The sequence below is a fragment of the Augochlora pura genome, chromosome 9 (genome assembly GCF_028453695.1).
Source record: "Augochlora pura isolate Apur16 chromosome 9, APUR_v2.2.1, whole genome shotgun sequence".
NCBI classification, from domain to species: Eukaryota; Metazoa; Arthropoda; class Insecta; order Hymenoptera; family Halictidae; genus Augochlora; species Augochlora pura.
Genome location: NC_135780.1, coordinates 12229660 through 12254792, shown reverse-complemented (window position 1 = coordinate 12254792; position 25133 = coordinate 12229660). Strand labels below are relative to the sequence as shown.

The 25133-nt window shown below is 49.1% G+C and overlaps 1 protein-coding gene across 13 annotated transcripts in view; it reads left to right on the top strand.

Moving 5' to 3' along the window:
- The window catches only part of LOC144475172 (uncharacterized), a 91763-nt gene extending 67780 nt beyond the window's left edge, over positions 1 to 23983 (top strand). For 9 of the 13 annotated variants that reach the window (XM_078190778.1, XM_078190784.1, XM_078190783.1 and 6 more), the window contains 2 exons: positions 19001 to 19331; positions 19695 to 23983. In XM_078190778.1, coding sequence (XP_078046904.1) covers positions 19001 to 19331; positions 19695 to 20328 — 965 coding nt within the window. In that variant the 3' untranslated portion in view covers positions 20329 to 23983. Of the gene's footprint in view, positions 1 to 325; positions 1190 to 12016; positions 12201 to 13211; positions 13593 to 14357; positions 14885 to 19000; positions 19332 to 19694 lie in introns of those variants that run through there. The other 4 variants (XM_078190786.1, XM_078190788.1, XM_078190785.1 and 1 more) reach the window with 4 other exon arrangements.
- Positions 23984 to 25133: the final 1150 nt, after the last annotated feature.

The following is a 25133-nucleotide window of genomic DNA, read 5'->3' as shown; positions in this document are numbered from 1 at the left end:
GGTGGCGCACACCGTGTTCAAGCGTATTGGTTGCGGTCGGGTTTGGTCGTCGTGGAAAAATCGCGTTACATATATCTCGTACACCGAAGGACGTGTACGAGTTTAAGCACGAGATATAGCGAAGAGAGCGTGTGCAGAGGGGACGAAGGAGGAACACGCGTCGGGTACAGTGTGGTGGTCCCGCGGCGGAGCGAGGGGTCGTGGCAAACTATAGATAGAGGGGCGGGGAGGGGGAGGGGCGAAGGACTCGGAACTCGTGTCGTAGCGGTACGACGTTCGGTCGGGTATCTCCGCGTCGTGGGCCACACGCTCGGCCAGTGTCGGCTCGCATACGCGCTCAGTCGTGCTCCGGCCTTGCTTGCGTACGGACGTTGGTCGGAAGCTCGCTCGTTTTTCGAGTAACAGTACGGATACACAGTGTGTTTTCTTTGCTCTCCTATACGTGTGTATATCCGTCCCGCGTATTCGCGACCGTGTGCTGCATACACACCGTCGCACCAGAGACATACACACACATACGAGCACGCACACGAGCGCGCGCGCGTACACATCTCAGTCTACGTTCGTCCTTCGGTCGAAACGTTTCGCGAGGAAGAATATACGCACGGTAATCGAACTGTTGAGTGCCGCGTCCTAGTGCACTTTTAACGTACCGCCAGATCTATACTGTTGCGTCAAAGGAGACGAGCGTCGTATACCTGTCGAGATAGACGCATAGAAAATTAAAGAGTGCAACAGTGACGAAGGGACTCGAGACACACAGATCCAAAGGAAGGAAGAGAGACAGAGATAGAAGGAGAGAGAGAAAGAGAGTGTGGCTCTAACGTGCTCCGATTAACTTCGTTCCGTTAGTCAGCCGAGTGTGTGGTGAAGCTCCGAGAGTGGCTGCGAGAGCAGGAAGGAAGAACAAAGAAGAGACGTCCTCCGGCCGTCGGCGGAGTGGAGAGCGGGTACCGCTCGCCAACAGACTTACACCATCGTCCCCTCTCTTTCGCTCAGTCTGTGTGAGTGTTTGTGTGCGCGCGCGGTGCCTTCTTCACCCCTTTCTCTCTCCGGGGATTCTCATCATCTCGTCGTCCGTGTGTTCTTTATCACTCTCTGTTCTCGACTCCATCGACGTACGGGTCCGTACGGGCACCAAGACAGCGGGCGAGCGCGCGCGGACCGGAGCAGTTGCTTTCGTCTCGAGGTAAAGTGATTTTGTATGACGTCACGAAAGCGATGTCAAGTTGAGCAACCTCCATCCACACGCGCGTCACCTATTTGTTCCCTGTGCGCTCTCTCGCGATTTCTCTCTTTCCCTCTCGCTCTCTCTCTCTCTCTCTCTTACTCGCTCTCGCTCCTACCTTCGCGACCACCCCCTCCACCCCGTATCTTCCCCAGCTTTTCTCTTACTCCCTCCCTCGGCCCCTCGCTTTTCCACCCCCGCGACGTTCCTCCTGTCATTGTACAGTAAGTAACGCGCGCGACGATCTTGCGACAGAAACGATATTACGCGTTCCATGCGTATGACACAGCATCTATCGGATAACGTAAATCCCGGATAAAAGAACGTCGGTTTCGGGGTACTCGCGTGGGCGTTCACTCCCAAGGATTGATGAACCGTGCCGGCTGTGTTCCTTGAAACGGTTCCGACCGGAGAATCGCCACAGAAAAAGGGGTGGCGGGTTTCGACCTGATATCGCGACATGCGGGCTACCAGTCGCGCATTGCACAACGATCCGTATATCTTTTTTTTCGCGCGGTTATCAATTATTAAAATGCATCCTGTTGTCCGCGTACGGGGGACGCGTCGCGGCACCCTAGACCCTAGCCGCTCTCGCGTTTGACCCCACCTCCCCGCTCCAACCCCTCGCTGCTATCCGATTTTTTCTTATCAGATCTCGATCTCGGAGAATTTAACAAATCGTTTAACTATAATAATCGTTACGAATCAAATCTCTGCGATGGAATTGGAGGTCGAAGCTCTGGTCCAATTATCTTCCCCTTCAGAAATCCGCGAAATATCGAATCGTGGATTTTTTAAAACTATTAGATAACGATTTCGATAGTATTACGCAGTCGGTGCTCCCGTGTCACGCTTGTCAGAGCACCGTGCTGCGACCACGGTTAGTTTAATAATAATCGTGACCGTTGCGACGCCTTCGGCCCCGATCGGCGTGTCGACGCGGTTCCAAAAACGTTGATCGAACGAATTCGATTGTCCGTCGAACGGATACAGAGCGAGAAACTGTTCGTTAGCGTTTAATCTGTCCCCTATCTCGTATTGCACCGACCGGGCCCGGCCGATGTATCGTTACGGCATATCTAAATAGTCCGCAGCCTTCGATTTATCACGTTCAACGGCTGCTTAGAGAATGCCGTTAAGTGGATTGCTCGGCCGCTATCGATTTTGTCCACTCTATGGCCGTAACGTATGATCATGGTCAATTCGTATCTCATTTCGTGATGCGGGCCACACCGTCCCGACGAAAATGGAAAACCGATAAATAATTGGAAACGTTTCCTAGACCGGATCGATGTCGAAAATCTTGTAGCATTCCCAGAGAGAGAGAGAGAGAGAGAGAGGGTGGGAGGGAGAGAGAGAGAGAAAATACTATTCCCGTGTCGGACAGGTTGCCACACAGCGCGATAAGTTTTTCCCCCCACCTCCTAATCGTGTCCAGAGTCGATGAGTCAGAACATCGTTTCGAACGATGCGGAAAGCTGGGAAATATGCATCGACGCGACGCTAGTGCGGAAACAATGGGCGTATATATTTTATTAATTCGTCGATACGGGAATTTCGTTTATTAATTGTTCCCGATTCGAAACAATCGAGATAATACAGTTTCGCGAGTATGTACTTGGTTCGATTCTCATCGCGTTTCTGCGGTGTCCTCCGGCTGTCCCCACTCCTCCACCCGCTTCCCCCCCTCTCCGCGGGCTAACGTATGCACGGTAGATTTACGGAACAGAGACACGTACCGAGCCAACGTATCGAGTTATTATCGCGGGAACCACATTAACTCCGACTACTGCTCGACAGGTAACACGGGCTACGGTCACCAACGACTGTCCGAATCTATTTTACGTAACCTAAAATGTCATTGGTCGCTAATCGCCGTATGGTCCACTCGCCAGCGAAACTAGGGTCGCGTCGAAGGCTTTAACCACTTGACCCTTTATAGGGCATTAGAGGGCTCTCTCTCTCTCTCTCTCCCTCCTTCCCCCACCATCTCTCTCAAACGCGCGTTTTCAATGCTCCCGGTAAACGACCACTGAAATCAAGCTCTGTACCGTTTGAATTTTTTATGGGCCCCCACATGCGTCAAGTTCCGCAGCCTACCGACATACTCAAAACACCCTGCATACACGCGCTACATTCTTATAGTCGGCGCACTGTGGCGCGTTGTCTCCGCTTACATTCAAGGACGATTTAGACGTAACTGCCCTCTCTCTCTCTTTCTCTCTCGTTCTTGCTCCCACGATACTCTTGACGTAGTAATCGGGTCCCTGGAAACGAAGCGCAAAGGTTTTTTGCGCCGTTTCCCTCGAAATAGTCTCCGCAAGAAGAATTCGCCGTTCGACGAATCCTACAGACGGATCGAATTCGCATTTCTGACCTCCTTCCGTCACGTCGCGGCTAATCTGCATTATTTTACACGTTATGTACCATCTCATCGGTCATGCGTATCCCCCTCTCCCCTTGAAATTCAACGACGGCATCGACGTAACTATTTACGACTCCATCGAGACGGTCCCTCGCGACATCCCACACTTGCTGAACAGTAGATAGAGGTTCGCGTACATAACCGGCCTCTTAGATAATGTATCGGTCATTGAGCGTGCTCCCTGCCTCATCGACCGATCGGCAACCAGCACAAACTTTTTATCGCTTTGCGAGCTCTGCGATGCCCGCACAGTGGCGGTACAAAGTGATTCGACATTTGACACTATGAGATTTCACCAGCATGAGATTTCAGTCTTCGTCGACGGAATAATACTAGCATTATTAATATAATAATCGATGACGCTTTTAACCCTGAAACTACCCTCTTGCATTTTTCGGTGTAATTGACATCATTTATTTTTTTACCGTACGGTAAACAAATAAATAAAAGAAGATGCCAGTGTCTTCGGCGGATTCGATCGACCGAAATGGAAAGATGGCCGCGGAGTACAAGGCAACGGGTTCGCCAACAAAAATGCACGTAGTCTGCGAATACCGCGGCGGACAGAGGCCTGTGGACGAGGAGCTTCCACGATAGAGGAACGGATGTAACGCGAGCTAATTGTAAGCCATGGACCAAAGCGACGAGTATATTGAAAGTGGCAACCGGTGGCGTTCACGGAAGCTTCGTGCGCGCGCGTACAGATATCGCCTTAAACGTATCGCAAGGCAGACGTTAACTCCGCTTTAAAATTCTACGGCAAGAGGCTCGTAACTATTTACGTCTCGGTCGAGAGAGCGTACAGCTACTTTCATAGGGCTACGCGACGAACGCAGCTATTGGTGGTGGTGGACTGAACGAACACAACCAGCACACGCAACCAGCTTTTCTCTTTCTCTCTGTGCACACTCCCGTACCCGAACTCGAACCCAAGTTCGCGCGCGCGCGCGCTCGCGACCGCGCTCGTGCATCGTGGACGACGATCTGAACGCTAAACAAAGGTATTATCGCGCATACCAGATCTGCGTTGAATTACAAAGTGACTTACGAAAGGGCATCCACCATACGAAGCGTGTATACTCTCCGCGTAAAAGCTTGCAAAAGAAGCCGAGAACAATAGACGCGCACGCGAACGTCCAGCAATTAACGGTATAAAAATCCCGTTTTCGATGCAGACGTTTTTCCTCCCCTCCGCGACCGATGATACCTGTTACCGGACGGAGATATTCAATTTTCCAATTGCCGCTGCTGTCGGATACTCGTTTCGATAAGAAAACGACGAGACGAACGGCAGAGCAATTATATCGAACGTGTCGAAAAGCACGGGAGACTTTTGCGAAGCGCTTTTCTTACTCTCAGTCAGTGCGAACCAACGGAAACCCCGTTAGAAATTGTTCGATGCTACTCTTGCGTGTCGCGAACGACCGTACATACGTACATACTTACATACGTACATAGATACGTACGTACGTAGATACATACGTAGCCGGAGTCAACGGCGTTCTGGCGGCAGCGGCGGCGTCGATGGTCGTGTGGGTAGCTCGCGCGCGCGCCGGCACATCTGTACGCGCGTGCAAGAGCAAGTGTGCACGTCCGCCATAGGGCCTTTCTCGTCGTCGAGTTACGAAGCCCGAGTAGTAGCGAGCGCGTCGAAAGAAGAACGACGGCACAGCGTGAAAGTAAAGAAAGTGGGCCGCTCGAAGTACAGTTCAACCTAGTACTCACCTTCTTCTCCCGCCGTCGACCGCCATGTTACTTGCTTCCGTTTAAGGGTCTATCTAATCAGACAGAAATAGTTTCTTTCGAAATCGCGAGGGGAGAGACGCCAGCAGCCGGAAATCGTTCGGGGAACGGCATCGAGGGACGCGAACCCGACGACCGGGTCCGTTCCGACCGAGATTCGTACGTTTGTAACAGAGAGGGCTCGAACGACGCCGACGCGGGTTCTCGTTCGGGTTTTATTCCTCGATCGGTACTCGATTTCCGGAGAACGCGAGCTCGCGCTAATTTCTTGAGAGGCTATATCGATTACCGATCGGGGAGGTGGGAGCCGGTCGAGACTCGGTTGCGCGGGAGCTGCGCAATTTTGTTGGACGCTCGGCTGCGTGCCGCTTTTACCGGCGAACGCAACACTGTAGAACCGTATAGTCGACTGCCGGAGACTAGAAACCCGGCGAGACGAGCAGTGCGCTGCGCTGCGCCCCGCTCGCTCGTCGTAGTCGTCGTTAAATGCAAATTGATTTTATTCCGTCAGAGGTTCTAGAAAGTTGTCGTCAAGGTGATTGTTACGAGGTTGGCCCGGGGCCAGTATCAACCTCGCGGAACGACAGCATTGAAAATCGTCCCCGGCGCGCATTCCTGAGATTATCGTGCGCGCGCGAACGCCTACACGACTATCGATTCGATATATTCGAAACAATAAGGAGACGTGCTCGGAACTAGAGTACAGTCGTTGGAGAGCTAATGTTATCGAGCATCGATCCTTCTCCGTCGAGCCACCGTCGTCCGAGATTGGTGTTGCTGCCCGCGTTCTACCAACAGCCCAATTCTCGTTTGATTTCGGCGGACCTGTTAGCCGGTCGATTTTCCGCGGGCGGAACCCCGACTCGACGGACGCTGAAAATCAAACTCTTGGTAGTCGCGTCTTCGCGCATGTTGAAAAGCTAGGGAGAGAGAAAGAGAGTTCAAGCTACCTGGCTCCAGCAAAATGGAGAGTTCTCTCATTCTTTTATCCCCTTTTTCATCCGTTCGCCCGTTCTTTTATCCTAGTCGCGACGCGAGAGGGGAGCGACGAGGCGACCGATACGAGCATCGTGCGAGAGCCAGCTTCCCAGGGTCGAGCGAAAAATAACCCAATTAACTACAATTGTTGTAACGCGAGCCGAAATGCAGAGAGAGAGAGAGAGGCCACGCTTCCGCGACTCCTGCAAGATGGCCGCGTCAAAATCGAAAGTCTTCTCGCCTTAACTTGTCTCGCGACCGACCGCGCGGTCTCTCTTGTGTCTCAATCGTTCGCAACGTTCCCGTCGAACGACGATGATTCACGATTTCCCATTGTCAGTCAATTGCAAACGTTTATCGACCATGACTTTCCCCGCAATTATGACAGTAAGAGATGTCGCAAGCAGTTTATAAATATGTAACACCGCTCTGCGTGTGTGTCCCATCGATCCGCGTCCCGCCTTTGATCGTTGAATCTTGTGGGGAGGGAGGGCGGGGGGACGCGGAGGGGTGGGTGGAAGCACGGGGAACGGAATGGACGTCTTTGAAGCCGATCCTAACCTCCCCTAGGGTAGTTAATAATTCCCGTAACCGTGGTTCGTGTTACGGTGATACATATTTGTAACGTTCCTGTTTCGAGAAATTAGTTTCTAATGAGGGGACAATGGGAACGAAGGATCCATACATCTCCGACCCCTATGAATAAAATCGTCAAGCAATGGATTACTTGGCACGCCGCCATCCGCCGGGGATGGCTTCTTGGTGGCTCGCGATTGTTGCGATATTACCGAGTCCATTTCGTTCGAACCCTTTCCACCGGCAATACCTGTGTCATATCTCTCTCGCTCACTCTATCACTCACTCACTCTCTCGGTCCTTTAAAAATCGCGATTTACATGTTAGCAACTGTTCAACATTCCATTGTGCAGGCAGAAAAAATGGTCCGAACAATTCCCGGGGCTCGAGTAGTTCTTCGCCGCGAAATACGTATTTCTCTCCATTGTTACGATCAACTTACTTTTTTTTTCGCGCATGGAAAATTACGTATTGTATAATAATATGACCGGCCCCTGCCTGACCGAGGAAATTGAATTTTGAAACGCCGATTTGTTCGGCACTTGCAAGTCGCCCGGCGAATTTTCATTTGTAAGTTATAATCCCGGGGAATCGTATCGCTTAATTCGAAAGCGAGTTCGTGGGAAATTACAGGCGCAGAAGGTGTATCCGCGCGAGAGTGGAGAGGGGCTTTCGAAACGCGACCGATCAACCGAGACCATTGTTCGGCACCGGTCGTTTCTCCCTCCCCCCTCCCTCCCTTGATAGAATTTTCGAGAAATATTATTCGAATCTCGGACTCGTTTTGTCCGGAATAATTGACACGATTTCTCGATTCATCGGGTCCCGTGTTCGATACCTTCGGCAAACGCAGGACCGTTCTCCCGAAAAAAATAACCCAGGGGTGACAAAAGAAACAAATGAAACAGAAAAATCTTGAATCGATCAAGTTTCAAAATTATTTTCTTCTTCGTTTCTGGAACGCGTTTCAGCCGCGACAACAACTCTGCTAACCCATTTACCGAATTACGTTTCGATTACGGCCACCACCTATGTACACTCGATCAAAAATTCATGACAGAAATCGAAGTTGAACTTTGAATCGCAGCTGAGACAACCAACAATCAAAACAGTCATAGGTCGCGACTCGCGTATATCGCTCGCCTTAAAGACGAAATATCTCGCCACACGATTACACCAAGTATGTAAATACGTATTTGGCGAGCGAACGTGTTTTAGTTGACACGACGGCGTGCCGTGACGCGTTATTGACAATACCAGTGTGTCTCAACGCTGCACGCGTCATTCTAGCGGTTCTCCTATTAGTCTCCATTCATCTCTTGCTCATTCTCGCATACCATTGTCTCCGGCATTTCTATTCTATTCAATTGCCCCCTTGTAATGTAATCTCAAAACAAATGTTACAAAAATCTCTGCATGGGTCACCAGTGACCCGTAGTTAGTCATCCGCGCCGAGGTAGTTGACCGAGAGCCTAGCATTGCAGAGAAAATGGAAGAGGAAAAGAGAGAGAGAGAGAGATAGACACGATAACATTCCGGTGTGTAAAGAGAGGGACCAGTTATAAATTTAGTGCACTGATCTCATTCTATGGTGAATCCTTCGACAGAAATAGAACGCTGTCGTGGACAGGTTATTAAGGTGCGTTTAGGCGGACGCGACGAACAAGTCGCTCCGTGCGTCTCGCTCGGAATTTTATTTTATTCGCATCAGCACGGTTAATCTCATATTCGACGTGTTTAATGCGCCGGGTTGCCGTTCCCGGCGGGGAACGGGCAGAAGTGGTGTCACCAGGCAGCGGCGTTTAACGTGAATACTTTGGTGCGTGACAAAGTTTATTAAAGACCGCCGCGCGGTAGCTTAATCTTTCCGTGTACTTTGACTGAAAGTACCGTTTACTTCTCGATTTCTCTCCGCTTGTAGTTGGGATTTTACGAACTTGCCGCGATTATCAGCCGCTCGTGTCGCACTGCTTTTCGAGACAAAGCAATTCGCGTTTACCGTGAAGGCTTGTACTTCTCGTGAAAGAAACTTATCGATGGGAACCGCACTGCCGCGTCCCCGCGGCGATCGTAACAATTTAATCGCGGATATCGCCGTATTTGTCTCGTTATTAACATCTTATCGTCGGCGTTAAGTAACTATGACGGGCGAGGATCGAGCCGGGTTTAGAAAGCGGTCGGAGAGACTTAAACGCACCTTCACCGTGGAAAAGCACATGCGAAAATAGAGGCGGTGTGCGTACGCGCATCCGTTTGTTCACTCCTGGAATGAGTTTCGAGCCAAGAGTAGTGACGGGGGGTGCCGCGCGCGGCGCTGCGAGCGCGATGCCAATCGAAATTTCGGGAGGACGATGACTGGCCGCCGCTCCGTGGAACTGTGAACTCTTCTTTCTGTCACTGACCTTCCTCGAGCGTGCACCTCTCCGCGAAATATTACGCGCGTTGCTGCGCGCGTTCACGATGATACAATTAATCGACCGCGAAATTAATGTCGCGATTATTATCGACTCTTTAATTGCGATTCGCATGCTCAGCGATCGTGTTGTTCGACGATCGATCGATAGATTCCGATCGATATTTCGGTTGCAATTAATTTCGAGGCAAGACACCTGATCGTTGATCGCAACAGCTTGTCTTCCTCCCCCTATCTATTTCACGACTCCTCGAGTGATTGAAGTGGGGTGGACAGCTAATCTGATCAGCAGTGTGTCTATCTCTGCATCTCTCTCTCTCTCTCTCTCTCTCTCTCTTTTTGTCTCTCTTCCTCTCGGGTCTATTGAAAGCGAGCAGTGGTGGTAACATCCACGAGTTGTCGACAAACACTGCACCGCAGAAATCAAACGAGCCCGCACTTTGATACGACACGCTTGTAAATGTTACTATTTTCGAGACGCGTTCGACCGAAAGCCGCAGAAGCGAAACAAGTGATATACGAAAGCCATTAACGATCCACGATGCTGCGGGGATCACCGAACCATGCGACACCCTCAGAATGCGAAGCATCGCTCACAATGGCAGAAATCCAAAGGAGGCCTGCCCGAAGCACATTCAGCCGCACCGGGCCGCCATTGCTTTGCCTCGGTTTTATGAATTCCCTTAGGTGCGCGCGCGTTTTCCTTCCATCTGCGTGGACGTAAATGCTCGTCGCTGCGCGTGTCGTCACATGCAGCATTATGCCACAATAATTACTAATGCCTGTGTGACGTCACGCTCGTCATACGCGGCGCCCTTCTTTCGGGAAATTCTGACTGCATTCACGTCGTTAACGTCATCCACGTCTTCGAACTGCGTAATGTCGATTGGCCGCCGGAAACGGATCATCGTCTCGCAAGTGTAGTTTTACAAGTTTCCCGGAATTAGTTCGCGTACAGATTCGCGTCGTATCCGCTGCCGATAATTAATCGTGCGTAATACGAACAGCTTGAAACCGAGAACGTTAAATTTAAAATATAATAAAATAGAAAAATATAATAAAGAAATGTCGGTTCGTTGCGATTCGGTCAAAAACGACGTTCGTCTCCGAAGGAGAGCGACAGGATCGAATATCTCTGCCAGGTGTTTTCCTATTTCCTCGGGTTACCGGTAACTGTGGGATAGCGTGAGGGGTTGCCGCATAGTCGCAGGAGGATGCGAGGCAAACGGCCGCTGCGTTAATTCGATGGGAACTGTTTTGCGCATACCGAAGAGTTAATTGAGGGAGGAAGCTGGCTGAAATTTTTAGTAATCCATGGATCTCGTAGCTACCGGGCGGTTCGCATGTCCCATCGATCGAGTGAAAAATAATTGGGATCATGAGGAACAGTGCTGTCAACAGGTGGGGCCCCTGTTAAGTGCAAAGTGGGAGCACGGGGAGGTCGGAGTGGGGCAAGTCCCCTAAGCTCCAGGGAGCTGCGTTCGAGCGGCGGCAGATTGAAAGTTGAAGGGTCCCGGGGAACACTTTTGGGTCCAACAGCCGCACACTGGTTTTCTCGGCTCCGTTTCGTCGTGACAGTGTTATCGCGACAAAAACACGGGCATGGCAACAAGGAGAGTGGCGCGTCTTCCGACCAGCTGGTGGAACGCGTGACGTCACGCGCCTACCTACACCGACGTTGCGGCCGTCCTCTCTCCTCGGCCTCTCTATCGATACAGTCGGCTCTTTCCCACTCCGAACGAACGTTCTCCTTCCAAACCGCTAGCTAAATACCCACACACAAGCCCGCGGTCCCTTCGTACGTACGCGCACACCACCGAACGTGGCACGAGACACGTGTCAGGGCCGTAGCTCCCGTTGGGCGCATCGGCGAGTAGCTCATTGAATCGTCACGCTATATTTACACGTCGCTCGTGACGTACCGAGAAGAAAGGTTCAACCCTATTCCTGGCAGCATTGCCCGCTACGATCAGAGTTTGAGAGACGCTCGGTTCCACTGAAGAACATTGCCAATGGTGAATCATAGGATAATCTTGTAACAGTGGAATTATCACGGTATGCCTCGGCGATCGACATTCCAGGCATCGAACCAAGTAGTTGTGATTGTATATAGAGGACAAAAAAATCGTAGACAATTGTATCATCCGCGGCGTCGTACAATACATTTCTCGGTAGTCCTCCTCCTCTTATCTTCTTACGCGCATAATTATCGCTCCTATCTTGATGTAAATGATATCGGAAATTCCCTCGGCGTCGTGCTCTCGGCCTGAGTATCTTTCGTTTCCGATAAAGGGGCCCGATAAGGAAACAGTAAGTAAAAATCCCGCGCACGCGAAGGGAACGTACTCGCGCGCGGCACAACCCTGATTCGTAGTGGATTCACACACGCGGCGCGTGGGTGGGGGGGACAGCCGAGTATCGGCGACACGAGCCGATTCATCCCCACTCGAATCTCGGCCGATCTCTCTGGCAAAGAGAGTCGAGGAAACTGGAGGGGCGGCGTTGGTAGGGATAACATCTGCTCTTAGCGTGATTGCCGTGTATTGATGTGGCTTTACGGCGCGCGGCGGCCTACGGACAACAAAGTAAGCTGACGGTCGTTAATGTTCCTGCTACGCGAAACTCGAGGCCGTCGGAATATTGCGCTGCACCTACCCGTTCGACGTGCTCTCGCCGCGTTCCAACCGAGATTCGCGAAGTTAGAAACGCGGCGTAGTCTGCTTTTTCGGAAGACGTAATCCGGACGATAACCGCGACGATACCGGCTAATACGGTTCGGTATCGCGACACGGCCAACCGAATTATCGCTCGCTTAACACAGCGACATTTATACAAACGTAAATATTTATATATTTTTCTTGTAATGCTTTTTCCGTTTTACATAATGTCTCGCGAAAGCCATAGTTATAAAAAACAATGGAACACCCGTTGTTGCGCAACGACGGCGCGAAGAAAAACTGTTGTGTAATTAATTTGCATTCGGACACGATAGTGTGCCGGTAATCTTCGTGCCCACATCCGTGGTAACGTTAATATATTTTCTTAACGCGAAACCGCGAAGAACCGATCGATTAGAATCCGCTTCGAAATTTTGCGCAATCCTGTTTCGCCGAGTCTGGGGACCGCGACACATGGAATCCGTGATTCGGAGAAAGTGACGGGCAACATTCTTGTGTCGCTAATTTCTCGCGTACGTATTACCGAGTCGTTACCGGAGCGCACGAGTGTCGCGAACAGAAAATTGCTAGAAATTTCATCAGTTTTTTGTCCACTGATTTTTGTCAACCTGTTGCGTCTCGTGCGATATATTTAGAGATTGTTATTTTTTTATTTTTGGAATGCAACGACACGCGTTTAAATTTTTGCTCTCGCCAACTGTGAACGATTTATATAAACGACTATTAATCGATAAATAACCGATAAATATTGTTCGTCGCGAAACAGCGACGAATAGGAAAATGGGCGAAACGGAGAAGTCGTTTAATCGCCGCTCGCGGCTCATAAACTTAGTAAGTGCGTCATCAAGTCGACTCGATTTTACGTAAGATACGCGGTGGCTTGTGCGTCGCACTCGAGAGTACATACCATACAAGATTGCGTGACAATACGTACGTTTCCCTGCGCGTCACAATGGCAATAACTATTTCTTTCCTCTACTTGGATACGAAAACGAGCGGGGTCTTGCCGAGAGAGGCATCGGGTAACCCGAGGGAAACGGCGACTCAGTCTACGTATTCCCGATCGCCGTGAGTTCTATTCGAGCATTAGCATATTGAAATGTTTGCTGTGAGCGGCGCGTACAGAATAGGTATTAGGTTTCCCAACAATGGGACGCGATGCCAGCCGCTGTTAAGTAGCCACGGAATCGGAAACAAAAGCGAAGAATGACTCCCTTTTTTCCGGTTTATTTTAAGAAGCACCGCGCGACTCGAGGAATCGTCGAGCTTTCGCGTTCGCCGGAGATAAGATGTCGCTGTCGTCGTCGTAGTGGCATTGTCGCGATGCTTCCCGCGATACTTGTAACGGTCGTTCACAGAGAGACAAAGCGTTCTAAATACGAACCACTTTTTTTTCCCCGATTCCTCGTCTTCGTCCATCGCGGCTCGCCAGAGAAAGTCGACCAGCCGAATGGTCACGGCCTATTTAACGATTGCCCCGTACAATTTCATCGGTTTCTATGTACACCTCGTGTCTCTGGAGCCCGAAAGAAATCGGACAGATTACGACAGGTGAGACAAGACTCGTTAGTCAAACATGGCGTCTTTATAAAATTAGCCCGCGCTGTTTTTCATCGAATTCTTATCGGATCGTCGAGATAACTAGCCGACGGGTATTCCTAAATTTGATATACTACTAGAACGGTTGAAAAAAAATTTTAAATCTCATCGTTGAACCTTCAGAAATGCGTTCGAATTAAATTGAGAACATTATCAGATAGGGGAGGGTTACGGGCAGCGGGCGGGTTCGTTCCACGAAAGAGATTCGCTCATTTCATTATTCGTGCGGAGTAAAAGTACTCGCGTCGGCGCAATTAACGAGCTACGAGAAATCCTTAACGGAGTTTCGCGCGTACGTATTTATACGTACCTACACACGCTCGCGCGCGCTCGTACTAGCGCGGACCTGTTCACTGTCTCTCGGAGGGTATCCGAAACTGTGAGCGCGCGTTCGAGCGGCGCTGAAACGGTATCCACCGTTCCCTCGTAAATAAGCTTTTAGACCGAACTTCTCCGTTTTCAACAAATTTCGAATTTTCCAGAAACTAATCCTTTACGCATTTAGAACGGAACGTCGGTCGATCGGGCCATAATTCAAACGCGAATAGAGTTCACGGTGTTGTTTAAACGACTCTGCGAGGATACGACGGCAGTTCCGGTTGAAAGCACACGGAGGGGCGGAGGGGGCCGAAGGAAGCGGACGCGCCCCGAAAGGGTAATTCGAATTTTAATCAGACGCGTCGCCGCACGTCTTTCTCTTTTCTCGTAACGGAAGGAAAAAGTGATAGTGTTTTCAGTGGCTCGGGCCAAGCTGGTCGCTAAATGTTTCGCGCGCGACAACCAGTCAGAACAAACGGTGTGCCTGCTGCGTGTGGACGCTCCGTCTTGGGGCGTCGTGGTGGGGGACCGGCGAGGGGCGCATGCGCGAGTCGCGCGCGACACTGCACACACGGCCACTCGTGACGTCACGCGACGCCCGATAACACTTTTGTTGTCGTCGGGGCTATCGTTGTACGTGCGCCGCGATTACGCGTGACGCACAGATCAGTTCGAGACACCGAGCGCGTCTCACCACGGACTGGCTCGCGGCGACGCACATCCATTGAAATTTCTTCTCGAGTGCTGGGCGACGACGAGGATCGTTCTCCTTCGCTGCCCCCGTGTGCTCTGTGAACTCTGTGAACAGTTAATCAGTCCTCGTGTGAACAGTTCTCCGGTACTTTGTTTTTTCCGGCCGCATCGCGCCAAGGAATGTGGAAAGTGTAACGACGCGCGTACGATACACGGTTTTCCATAGTTCGAAAGTGAGTTCTCCACTTATTTGACGATGATTTGCGCGGTGTCGTACGATCTACGTTTCCCCGTTCCCCCCTTTCTCTTCGGTTCACTTTCCCCACCGCGTTGTGACATTTCGTCGTCGAAATACCTGTTGTTCCCGAGCGCATTAACGGCGATACGTTATTCCGTGTAATTCTTGCGACTCCGGTCGCTACTATATTATTGGATCGTCCTTGGGAAGTGGAACGACCACGCTCTCGCAATAAATGTAACCTCTAACCATATCTACACCAATAAAAGCAGCGATTTGTATCTCGAACGAGGAAATTCGTCGAGCTAAAGAACTAGCTTTGAATTACGTTTATATACGTATATGTTATAACATATGTACGTATATATGTATATAGATCCTTTATTCACAACGCGATCCCCGGAAGCATTTAAAAAAAAAATAAAGAGAGAAGTAGTCGACGGCGAACCGTCGATTTTTGTACGGTCGATAAAGCAGTACAATGAAAATTCGGTAACCTGTTAACTGAACCGTTCGCGTTTAATTCCCGGCATTTTTTGAAAATATCGAAATGTTGAAAAACGATCGGTGTATTCGCGCGCAAACCAGCTGTAGAGCAGAACGCGGGGGCCGATAATAAAACACAATGCTTGTAAACGAGCCGAAACGGGAGATAAATATCGCGAGTTAAGCGATAGAGGAGCGGATCGAACGGACGCGGCGCACACACAGCCGATTCCCGACGTACGTGTTTATTTAGAAGCGTGTAAAAGTGCTCGCTCGCCGATTTCTTTTTATCCGCGCACATTCCTTTCAAGGCCCCTGCAGGGAACGGACGGGCGGCAACGGTTCGACCTGGTCGTCCCCCATGCACCGACCGCTTTCTACTTTGAACGGTTCAATATGGTGGCCTCTCGAAGCGTTTTCCTTACCTTGCGTCTTACCTCGAACCGATATCGATAGGCTCGGTACGCGCGACGCATTAATAAACAAGTTTCGCAAATTGTCCGATGACGAACGGTGCACGGCTCGCGGCGATCGGCGTAAATACATTCAGCCTTTCCCGCGGATTGCAAAACATTACTTTCTCGCGAACCCGATATCTTCAATTGGAAATATCGATCTAGTTCTGGTAATTTTCTCAGCGGGAATCGCGCGCTAGTGCGCGGGAAGAGCTGGAGAAAAAGCGCGCGTCGCCCTCGGAAATCGGTAGCCGCGGTTCGAAAGCGAGTAACGATCCTCAAACGGTCAAATATTTCTGTGTTTTGAAACGACAGGTTTAAACGAATCTAATTCCGGCCGAGGTCAAAGCTTCGTTTAATTGCCAGACACTGCTCCGCTACTACGGCGTGTGATGTAAGATTAGATGTAACGGCATCACGTAGCGACGTACAGTTTTTAGAGCGGTCCTCGCGAACGTATTCGACGACGACGACGATGTCCACGGAAGCTGGAAGCCGTGGTTTATCGGTCGGTTTTAATTTTTTTTTCAAGAGCACTTCGAAACTTATCTGCGCCGATTATGGAATAGATAAAGCCTGGAAACTGCGCAGCTCGAATTTCGGTGGGCTGTCTCGGGTTTTTATCGAATAATACGCGAGCTTGATATATCGGTTCTTAAATTGAATGAGCCCCGAGTACGGGCGGAGTTTGTTACAACGATGTGTACGAGCAATATATCTATATGTATATCTAATCTTCGTTCTTGCGTTACGTGAATAATGTCAACCGTATCGACAGTTAAGTTGTTTCGAATAACTGTATCGGATAAAAATGACGAGAGGCAGCGACACACGCTAGGGGGAAAGGGAGAAGGTACGGTACGCGAGGAAACAGGGAAGCCGTGTAGATGTGTAAATATATATCCTACGCGCGAGCAAGCTTACGGAAAATGGGTGGGGAGAGGACGACGCGCACGAGTCAGCGACTCCAAAGCAGAGACTGTACAGGTTAGGTAACGCGTATCCATGGCAGTTTTTTCTTCTCGCGGAGAAAGTTAGCTTAGGCACGCTTCGAGCGTAAAATCGTCTCTCGGTTCACCATGGTTCTTCTCCGTTCTCCGTAACAACGAAATTAAGTAGAACCCGTCGAATTAAAGTAGACAGACCTCACCGCGTATAGACTTGACCGCATTATGGTAGCCGTACGCCCTACGTACTTCGCATCTCGTTCCCTCTCCCCCCACTCTCGCAAGGACGTCTCATTAAACGGTTTTTATACCTGTCGTTTTGATTTGGTAGCCCATGGGATAGCGCCGGCACCGGGGATTATTCGTCGGGACGATTCTTTTTCACGTACCGCTCTGTAAAAATAATAGCGATCATCGTGACATCAATTAACGGTTGGATATCAACGCTCGAACAACGAACCATCTCGTATCGATTAAAGTTCAGCACCGATACGCAGCAAATGATTTAGCAACAAGTGTCACGCGACACTCGGAACGTCGATTCTTTCGACGCGATTAATGTAGCGCGCGGCAGCCATCTTGTTGCTGCCAGCCAAACATGTCGGCGCCGCCATCTGTCGGTCGACGGAACAGGCTCGTGTCCCCCGTCACGTATTTCTGTCCGCAGAAATGACTCAACCGATCATTCGTGGAAATCATTTTCCGGGAGAATCATGCTCTTCCCGTTAAATGTTAATTGTTACGTGCGAAATCGTGGACGTGACTCAGTTCGAGGAAAGAACCCGGGGGAAGATACGAAACGGCCAGTCCCGTTGAAATCTGATTTCCTTTCAACGCCGCCGACTCTTAACCTATAATCGGCGATATTAATCACAACGATTCGGTCGAATCTTTCTCCTTTTTTTTAACGGGAGTCTCGGTTTGCGTACTTTCTACGTTGCTACGTAGCCTTACTCCGCTCGATTATTCCTGGCGAACAACATAATTCTATGCCATTTCCATGATCGGCCGTGCAAAAAACGTCCCCGGCATCCGTTAACCGGAATGACGCGGCTACCAATGGAAGAGAAGGAACACCGAGGACGTCTTCGCGAACTTTATGACTTCTCGCGAAACCGAACCTCCCGTTCCTAGCGTTATGATTTATAGGTTAGGAAGTGATCCGATGAAACGTTCACGGTCTTACGGTCAGATACGGGTGTATAAATAATACGGGTAAAAAAATACCTTGATACGATTCTTAAGAACGATACCTTGGACTTTCTTTCACGACGGATACCACTAGGAAGCGCCGCGTCGCACGGGAATTCCGTTGCTCCGGTGCGTACAAAAAGCGGTCTCTATAAATAGTGCATTACGCAGTCTGTTAATCGGTCACGCATGCTCCAACCCTGCGGGAACATTGACATCCTGTCAATTCGCCGGAAAAAACACGTTTCGCATCACGACCGTTTCAATATCAACGAACTCGATTGTTTTTATCGCATGCGAGCTGACGCGATTTATTGGCTGATCAAATTACGAGGAAAATTACCCGAACGAGGGAAGAAGCAGAGAGACATTTATATCGTAATATCGTACTCGTTTCCCTTGATCTATCTCTATCGTTATCCCATCGATCTCATCGCGATTAACGAGCATGGCAATCCACCCTGCGTCCCGCAATTGTTCGAAAAATATACTAGGCACGTAAGATAAACATTATTCAATGGAGCAGGACGAAAAGATAACCCCGTAACGAAGTTGTACATGGAGTTAACCAGTATCGTTGTATGTTAACAGGTTAAAGAGAAAGACGTTGTCGGTCGGTTTCGTACCGATTTAGGAGGCCGCGCCGCGGTGCGTTCGCAGGAATCGTCCGTTGCGGAACGACGGAAGCACATATTCGGGTCATCCGCGACAATAGCGGAAAAGAATACCATGATCTGGCTCATAATCGGCGCGGTGCGCGCGCCATGTAAACACGTAAATTCGTGCTCGCGTACCGCTAACCTTCCCTGTATGGTTGCCGCGCGCGTTACAGTCTTCCCGGCGATACCGTTACGCGAACATTTTTCTTTTTCCCATCGTGTACGCGCGTTAACAGAAACAAAACAGTCCGATCGGACACGGTGCCACGCTAAACGCGTTCCCACGATTTCATTGAAAAGCAGCGGTTTCCCCGTTTACGGGAGTCAATGGAGGATACATTTTTACGTTTGTCTCTGCGTTTTCTCGTTTCAGACGCTAAGATGAGATTGGAAGAGGATCTAGTAATACGCAGGAGCCGACCTACGATGATTTCCGCCAAATATCGTGCGAGAGAGGAGCGTCGACGTCTTCTGAAGATCTCCGCCGGGAAGTTGAGGAGGATCGAAGACCCGGAAGCCAGCCTATGCAGATCGGTTCTTATCAATAACGCCGTGAGACGGCTGCAACGCGAGAACAGGGACGAGAAGACGAGGAACTACGGTCTTCCGGTGGTCCCGTATCTGAACGACTCCACCAAAGAGAACAATGTATCGAGCAATCTTATCGTCGGCGTGACGGACGACGACACCACCTCCAGAAAAAGGTAGCTTTCCAGAAAAAGTTCGTCGTCGAGGATTAGAATCGCTCTGAACGATTTCGAGGGGATTTCCATATTTTCAACTGGTAACGCGTGTAGCCCTCGTAACGGGAGAGTCGCGTAACGTCGATAGGATCCACCGCGTGGCGGAAGAAGTACGCTAAATCTTAATGGTTCGAGCTTCGTTTTACATAATGTAGATTACGCAAGATAGCAAACGGGGAAACCCGGAGTAGGGCGCGTCCATGGGCGGGTAATGTTTTAGGGGAGGGGGGGCGTTGTCGAGTCGCAACTTTCGAGAGGCACGGCGGTGCGTGTAGGAACTCGTCCAAGATTGATTGTAATTTTAATCGTGATCGATTTCCACAGATTGAACGACGACACGAGGAACGACGGACTCGGGCCCAAGCGTCAGAGGCACGACGACCTCGACCTCCAGGACGACGTGTTCAGTGATTTCTACATCCTGCCGCCGACACCTCGGCTGCTGTCTCACATCGACGAGGTCCAAGAACCGGAGACCCCGCACCACCATCACCTGGTCTACCCGGAGGATCGTTTGGGCACCGTGGACGTCCGGTCGTCGACGACGATGATCAGCACCAGCACGGCGAATACGACGACCAGCAGCAGCAGTAACAGCAACAATAACACCAGCAACACCGCCAACAATAACAGCACCACCACCACGAGTAGTTGCTGCAGCTCCGTAATGTTCCCCAGCGAGCTGGACGACTCCGGCGCGCAATTGAATAGCGTGGTCGCGAGATCCGGCGATGTAGGTATGATGGAGGCGTCCGATGTCGTTGACCCCGATCGAATCTGCGACTTCGCCAGGTTCGCGGACTCTGCAAAGAGCCTGGAGGAGCGTCTGGTGGAGCTACAGTCGCTAGACGAGCACTTCGACCTGGCGAAATTCGAGAGAAACAACAATCAGAGCTGCGGCAGGGCCTTCCACGATATCCAGACGTTCCACAGTCTAGTACCGGGTCTGGAGACTTAGAAGGGAGCCCCGTGCCTCGAGCACCACCCTGCCATCGTCGACCACGACTACGCAGGCAGACGGTTTCGCGGCACACACGAGGATACACGGCGAGGATGAACCTGGATTTGGAGGGTGAAGAGAAAAAGAAAGAGGGGAGACTGGTTGTTCGGTCGTCTGGCTGGAGGCGGCGATCAAGCGTGTCCCAATTGGCTTCGCGGATACCACCGCCTCTTGTCAAGGATGTATTTGGTACCGGAGACTCGGAAGGGGACTCTTCTTTAGTCGGTCGTATCCTGGCGAGCGATCTCGAGAACACCGTGAGCCAAACAGTTTTCTCGTGCATCGGGACCGGAAGAGAATTCTGGGACTAACCGGTGCGATCGCCGGACGACGGGACTAAATCCTTAGAAATTTTTATCGGCTCCTCGGTCGTAACGCATGGCAATCGTTCTATGAAAGACGCGAAAAGGAGTATTATAGATTTATATGGCCGGGCATTAATGGTTAAGCCTCGAGCAAACAGCAACGATCGGTGTCAGTGTCGTTGGACGGAGGAGCGTCGCGTTTACCTCATGCTGTCCCACGGATTTAGTTTCGACGTCACGCGATCGCGTGAGTTTTTATAGATAAAAAGTTAGGAAAGAAGTACGGCGTTCTCTTGTCACGTGCTGTACGAATCGCGTTTCTTTTCGTGGTATCGTCGACCTTGATGGAGACGTACGGGTACGGCGCGCAGAAATAATGTGCAACGAAGGGATATTATAGAACGCTTTTCGCATAGCCCCGGCCGAGGTCCCTTCATCGTTAGCCAGGTCCGTTGGACGTCGCTCTAGAGTTCAATTCGGTATCTCGTGGTGTACGTGCACGCGCAGGGATTTTAAAACCGGAAGTTTGTACGTACGATCGCCGGTACCAAAATGTCCTGAAAATACGCATAGGCATCCTACATATATATGTATACAGTGCACACGTGTATGTATATATATATGTGATTTGTATATATTCAAGTACGTTTGTAAGAGCACGTTATTGATAATATTATAGGTGAATTTGTAGTGGAATTTCTTCGATGGACAATTACGCGAAGTGCAACAGACGAGAAACGCTGAAACGACGAGACGCGTTCTCGAGCCTCTGTAAAAATGCCTTTAGAGTAGCGTCGTGAGTTAAACAAATAATAATAATGTGGTGGTGTGCGAGGAAATCGAACGAATTCACTGTACCCCGCGATAATGCTACGGTGGGCCTTAATTGTTGCGCAATGTTCTTCGGTTGTACTACTAATGATATTTCACCTCGCGTGTCGCCTCCTCGTTCCGCCGACGATGACGAGGGGGCAGCGGTATCCTCGCAGTCCTTCAACGACAAATCTAAACTGTTCCCGACAGGCTTTTCAATGTTCTCTGTCGAAGAACTTCTTAAATCGGATTCGATTCGGTTGGATTGGCTATACGCAATATCGCATCGTCAATAGCAAAACTTGACAAACAATATGGGCGCGGTTCGGTAACGGGTTGGATCATAAATGGATAAAAAGAAATAGGAGAGACGCGTTTCAATAGGAGAAATACCGAAATGGTAACAGAATTTATACAATAAATTGAGATTTCATTCGCAAGGCTGAAGCTTTCAGATATTTTAAGAAAGGGGCGGAAACACGTGTTTATGATTCAACCCTATCGCAGATAGGCTTCGAGCGAGTTGTTAATTTGGAACGGGTTCGTGTTTAATCGTTCCACGCTGACTGAAACGGATGGGAATAATTGTGAGATGATTGACGAACGGTACAGCCGAGCGTTCGTTTTCGCTGGATACAAATTTTTGTTTCGCTTTGTAAAAGTGTATGTTCCAATTTCGATACGTCGCACGACGTTCGGTCACGCGACCCGCGCGTAACGCGGAATTTTGTTAACTCGATTCCCCCCTACTCCCCCCCTCAAGCTAAGAATGTCGCAATAAGTTTTGTAAAATTTTGTTACGATGAAACGATACACGCGACCGTGTATATTAATTTGTACACATTGTTCTTGTACATAGAATGTATTGTTCAAAAGATACATATATAGATAAGCTCGATTGATAAAATGGTGTATCTTAGCGTGGACTCTTGCAGACACTATATGGTGCAATACTTTGTACATCCGGTTGGCCAATCGGTGAGAATCCGCGAATCAATTTTAAACATGAATCCTGTTATCCGGGTACAGTTTCCGAGGAATCGGAGAATCGAGATTTCCAAAATGATTCTCCACCGTGAATACTGCCCCAAAAGAATGTTTGTCATTAATTCGTGGACCAAAGTCGGTCATATTTCACGTTGATCCGTTTTTAAGAGTGGCTCTGGCACGAATAAGCTACGGAACAGATTTGACATCGTACAGGGTTTTGTGTCGCGTTTTATCATTGATTTTGATTTGTCTTATTATCCGAGTAAATGGTTGAGAACCACTGGCGTTTAAAAATTACGATAATGCCGCTGTTGTATAGTAGTCGGCAGGTGACCCTTGAAAGATAACTAGTACAATTTTAACGTACATGTAATATTCTCGTTATTTGTCTTGAGTAATTACCACCGAGAGCATTGTAATCACTTTTTACACTTTGATAAGGATATAAAGAAGGGTTGTAGAACCCTCGGGCTCGCGTGACACAAAAATACATTGGATGTCGGATCTATTCTTAGGTTTGCCCGTGCCGTTTCCTTCTAACTTATCCCTCTTTCCCCTACCGTTCACAAAAGTGCTAAAAAGGAATTGGATGTTTGACAACGCGTTGTTTTCCACAGCCCTTATTACGTTTCGTTCGAAAAACAGTTCACTTTCGTACGGTCCTCTCACCTCTAAAAGCCTTCCCCGCAACCAGATTCTTTTCCATATTTTCATCCTTCTGGCAACGAGAAATCAGTCGCTGAATGACACGGACGCGCGATGCCCTCTGTGCGTTCATGGTACAACCAGCACCTAAAAAGAAAGGTTACCGCGAACCTGTTTTCCGTGACGTAAATCATATCGGTAAAAAATCGAAGCATTGTCAAAAGTTTTACAAAAATCCCGCGAGAGCTGCTGGAAAGAAGTAACTGTAACAAAGCAAACGGTGATAAAGAGACTGCGGGTGTTTACGCGAGTTATACAATTTTTATAAATAAATATACAAACCTGTTGATTGGACGATTTGCTAACAAATTTGATACGACTGTTGAACCGATAGACCCTCGGGGCAAATAAGTGAATAAACACAATGGCTATAGACGAGTGGGAACCGATCGAAGCCGGTTTATAACGGATCAAGAACGATCCGACGATTAAATGAATTCTCTCTCTGTTCACACCAATAAATATCCGCAGTCTGCGATATGTATACATATATACATAAACGAGAAAATAATGCAAAAAAATCCAATCTTCCTTTCGAACGTTCGAACCGCGGTTCGAGGGGGGATATATGTTTTCCTGTCTCAAATCGACGGAAGATTGTCTGCGATATCGGTAGAATCGAGGATTCTCGATCTCGCGGTTCGACGGGACGTGTCACACACTGTAAATAGCTGCCTTAGCCACCCGTGTAAGAGTAATCAACTATGTATAAAGTTTCATACATTGTTTAGGTTTTTAGTACTAGTTATCCGAGATCAGTTACCAATTATACGAACAATTTGCGAATAAACTGCAAAAATATAACATCGTCTTGTTCCCGTATTCTCCCACTTTTTTTGTCAGGTTATGTTTCAATTTTGCAGGTAAGTATACCAAAGATAAAGAAGGACGCGTTAAACGCATAAACCCCCTTTTACTACAATTTATTTCACAGCTACTTTGACTAGCTTTTGTTTTTTACTGATACATTCCTTCTGTCAGATAAAAAATTTATATTTATTATATGGCAACCTTTACTTCAATGGTTAAATATTATAGGTAGACGAGTAGAATTTAACATCCTTTTGAAAAAATGAGAACGACGTATATTATTTAGTATTCCAAATCTTTGTAAAAGGGTTAATTAAAAAACTCACGCATTGTAGTGGTTTTCAGTATTTTTTTTATTGAGTGTTGCGAATATATATACAAAGGATGGCGAACTAATAACTATTACATTAGAACCAAATAAACAAAGGTTACGATAATAGTATTAACGCGTGTTAATAATATTTATTTAAATAACATAATCATAACGATGTGTGCCGAATTTTTTGAAAATGGACACTGTCACTGCGTACGCTAGACGCGTCTCTGTCATTTGTTTATTCGTGTCTCTCGCGTTGAATTTGTTCCCCCCTAACGATTACTCTCGCGCAGTATCGACGGTTTGCTTGGCCGACACTCGATCCTCGAAGTAAAAAAAAAAGAAAGAACGACGAAAGAAAAGAAAAAGAAGATCGGGGGTGAATGTGTAGAGGAAAGGGACGGGGGTGCTTGCGGGAAGGAGAGAAATGTTCGAGATCGATGTCGATATTCTGTCGAAGGATCGCTGTCGAATGGCTGGAGTACGGAGAGGCGGCAAATCCACCAAAAACTTCCTACGAACTCTGTCTTTGTTTTTCATTTTGTTCCGAGGGAACGCGCGATCGAATTATCGTTTTCGTTGAAACGAGTGGACCTCGTGATCGCGTGTTTTCATGGATCCGCGAGTCGCGAGACGCGTACGGTTCGCTACGGCCGAGCTGTTCGCGAGAGAGACGTATTAAAAAGTGAAAAATCGTCTACACGTGTGTCGCGCGCACAAATCGGTTTCTATTTACCGTCGTCGAAGCCGTTGACGCGCGTTTTGTGCGTTTAAAGGATCGGCGCGACCGTTCGAGGGCCGGCCACGAATTATCTAACCGTCAC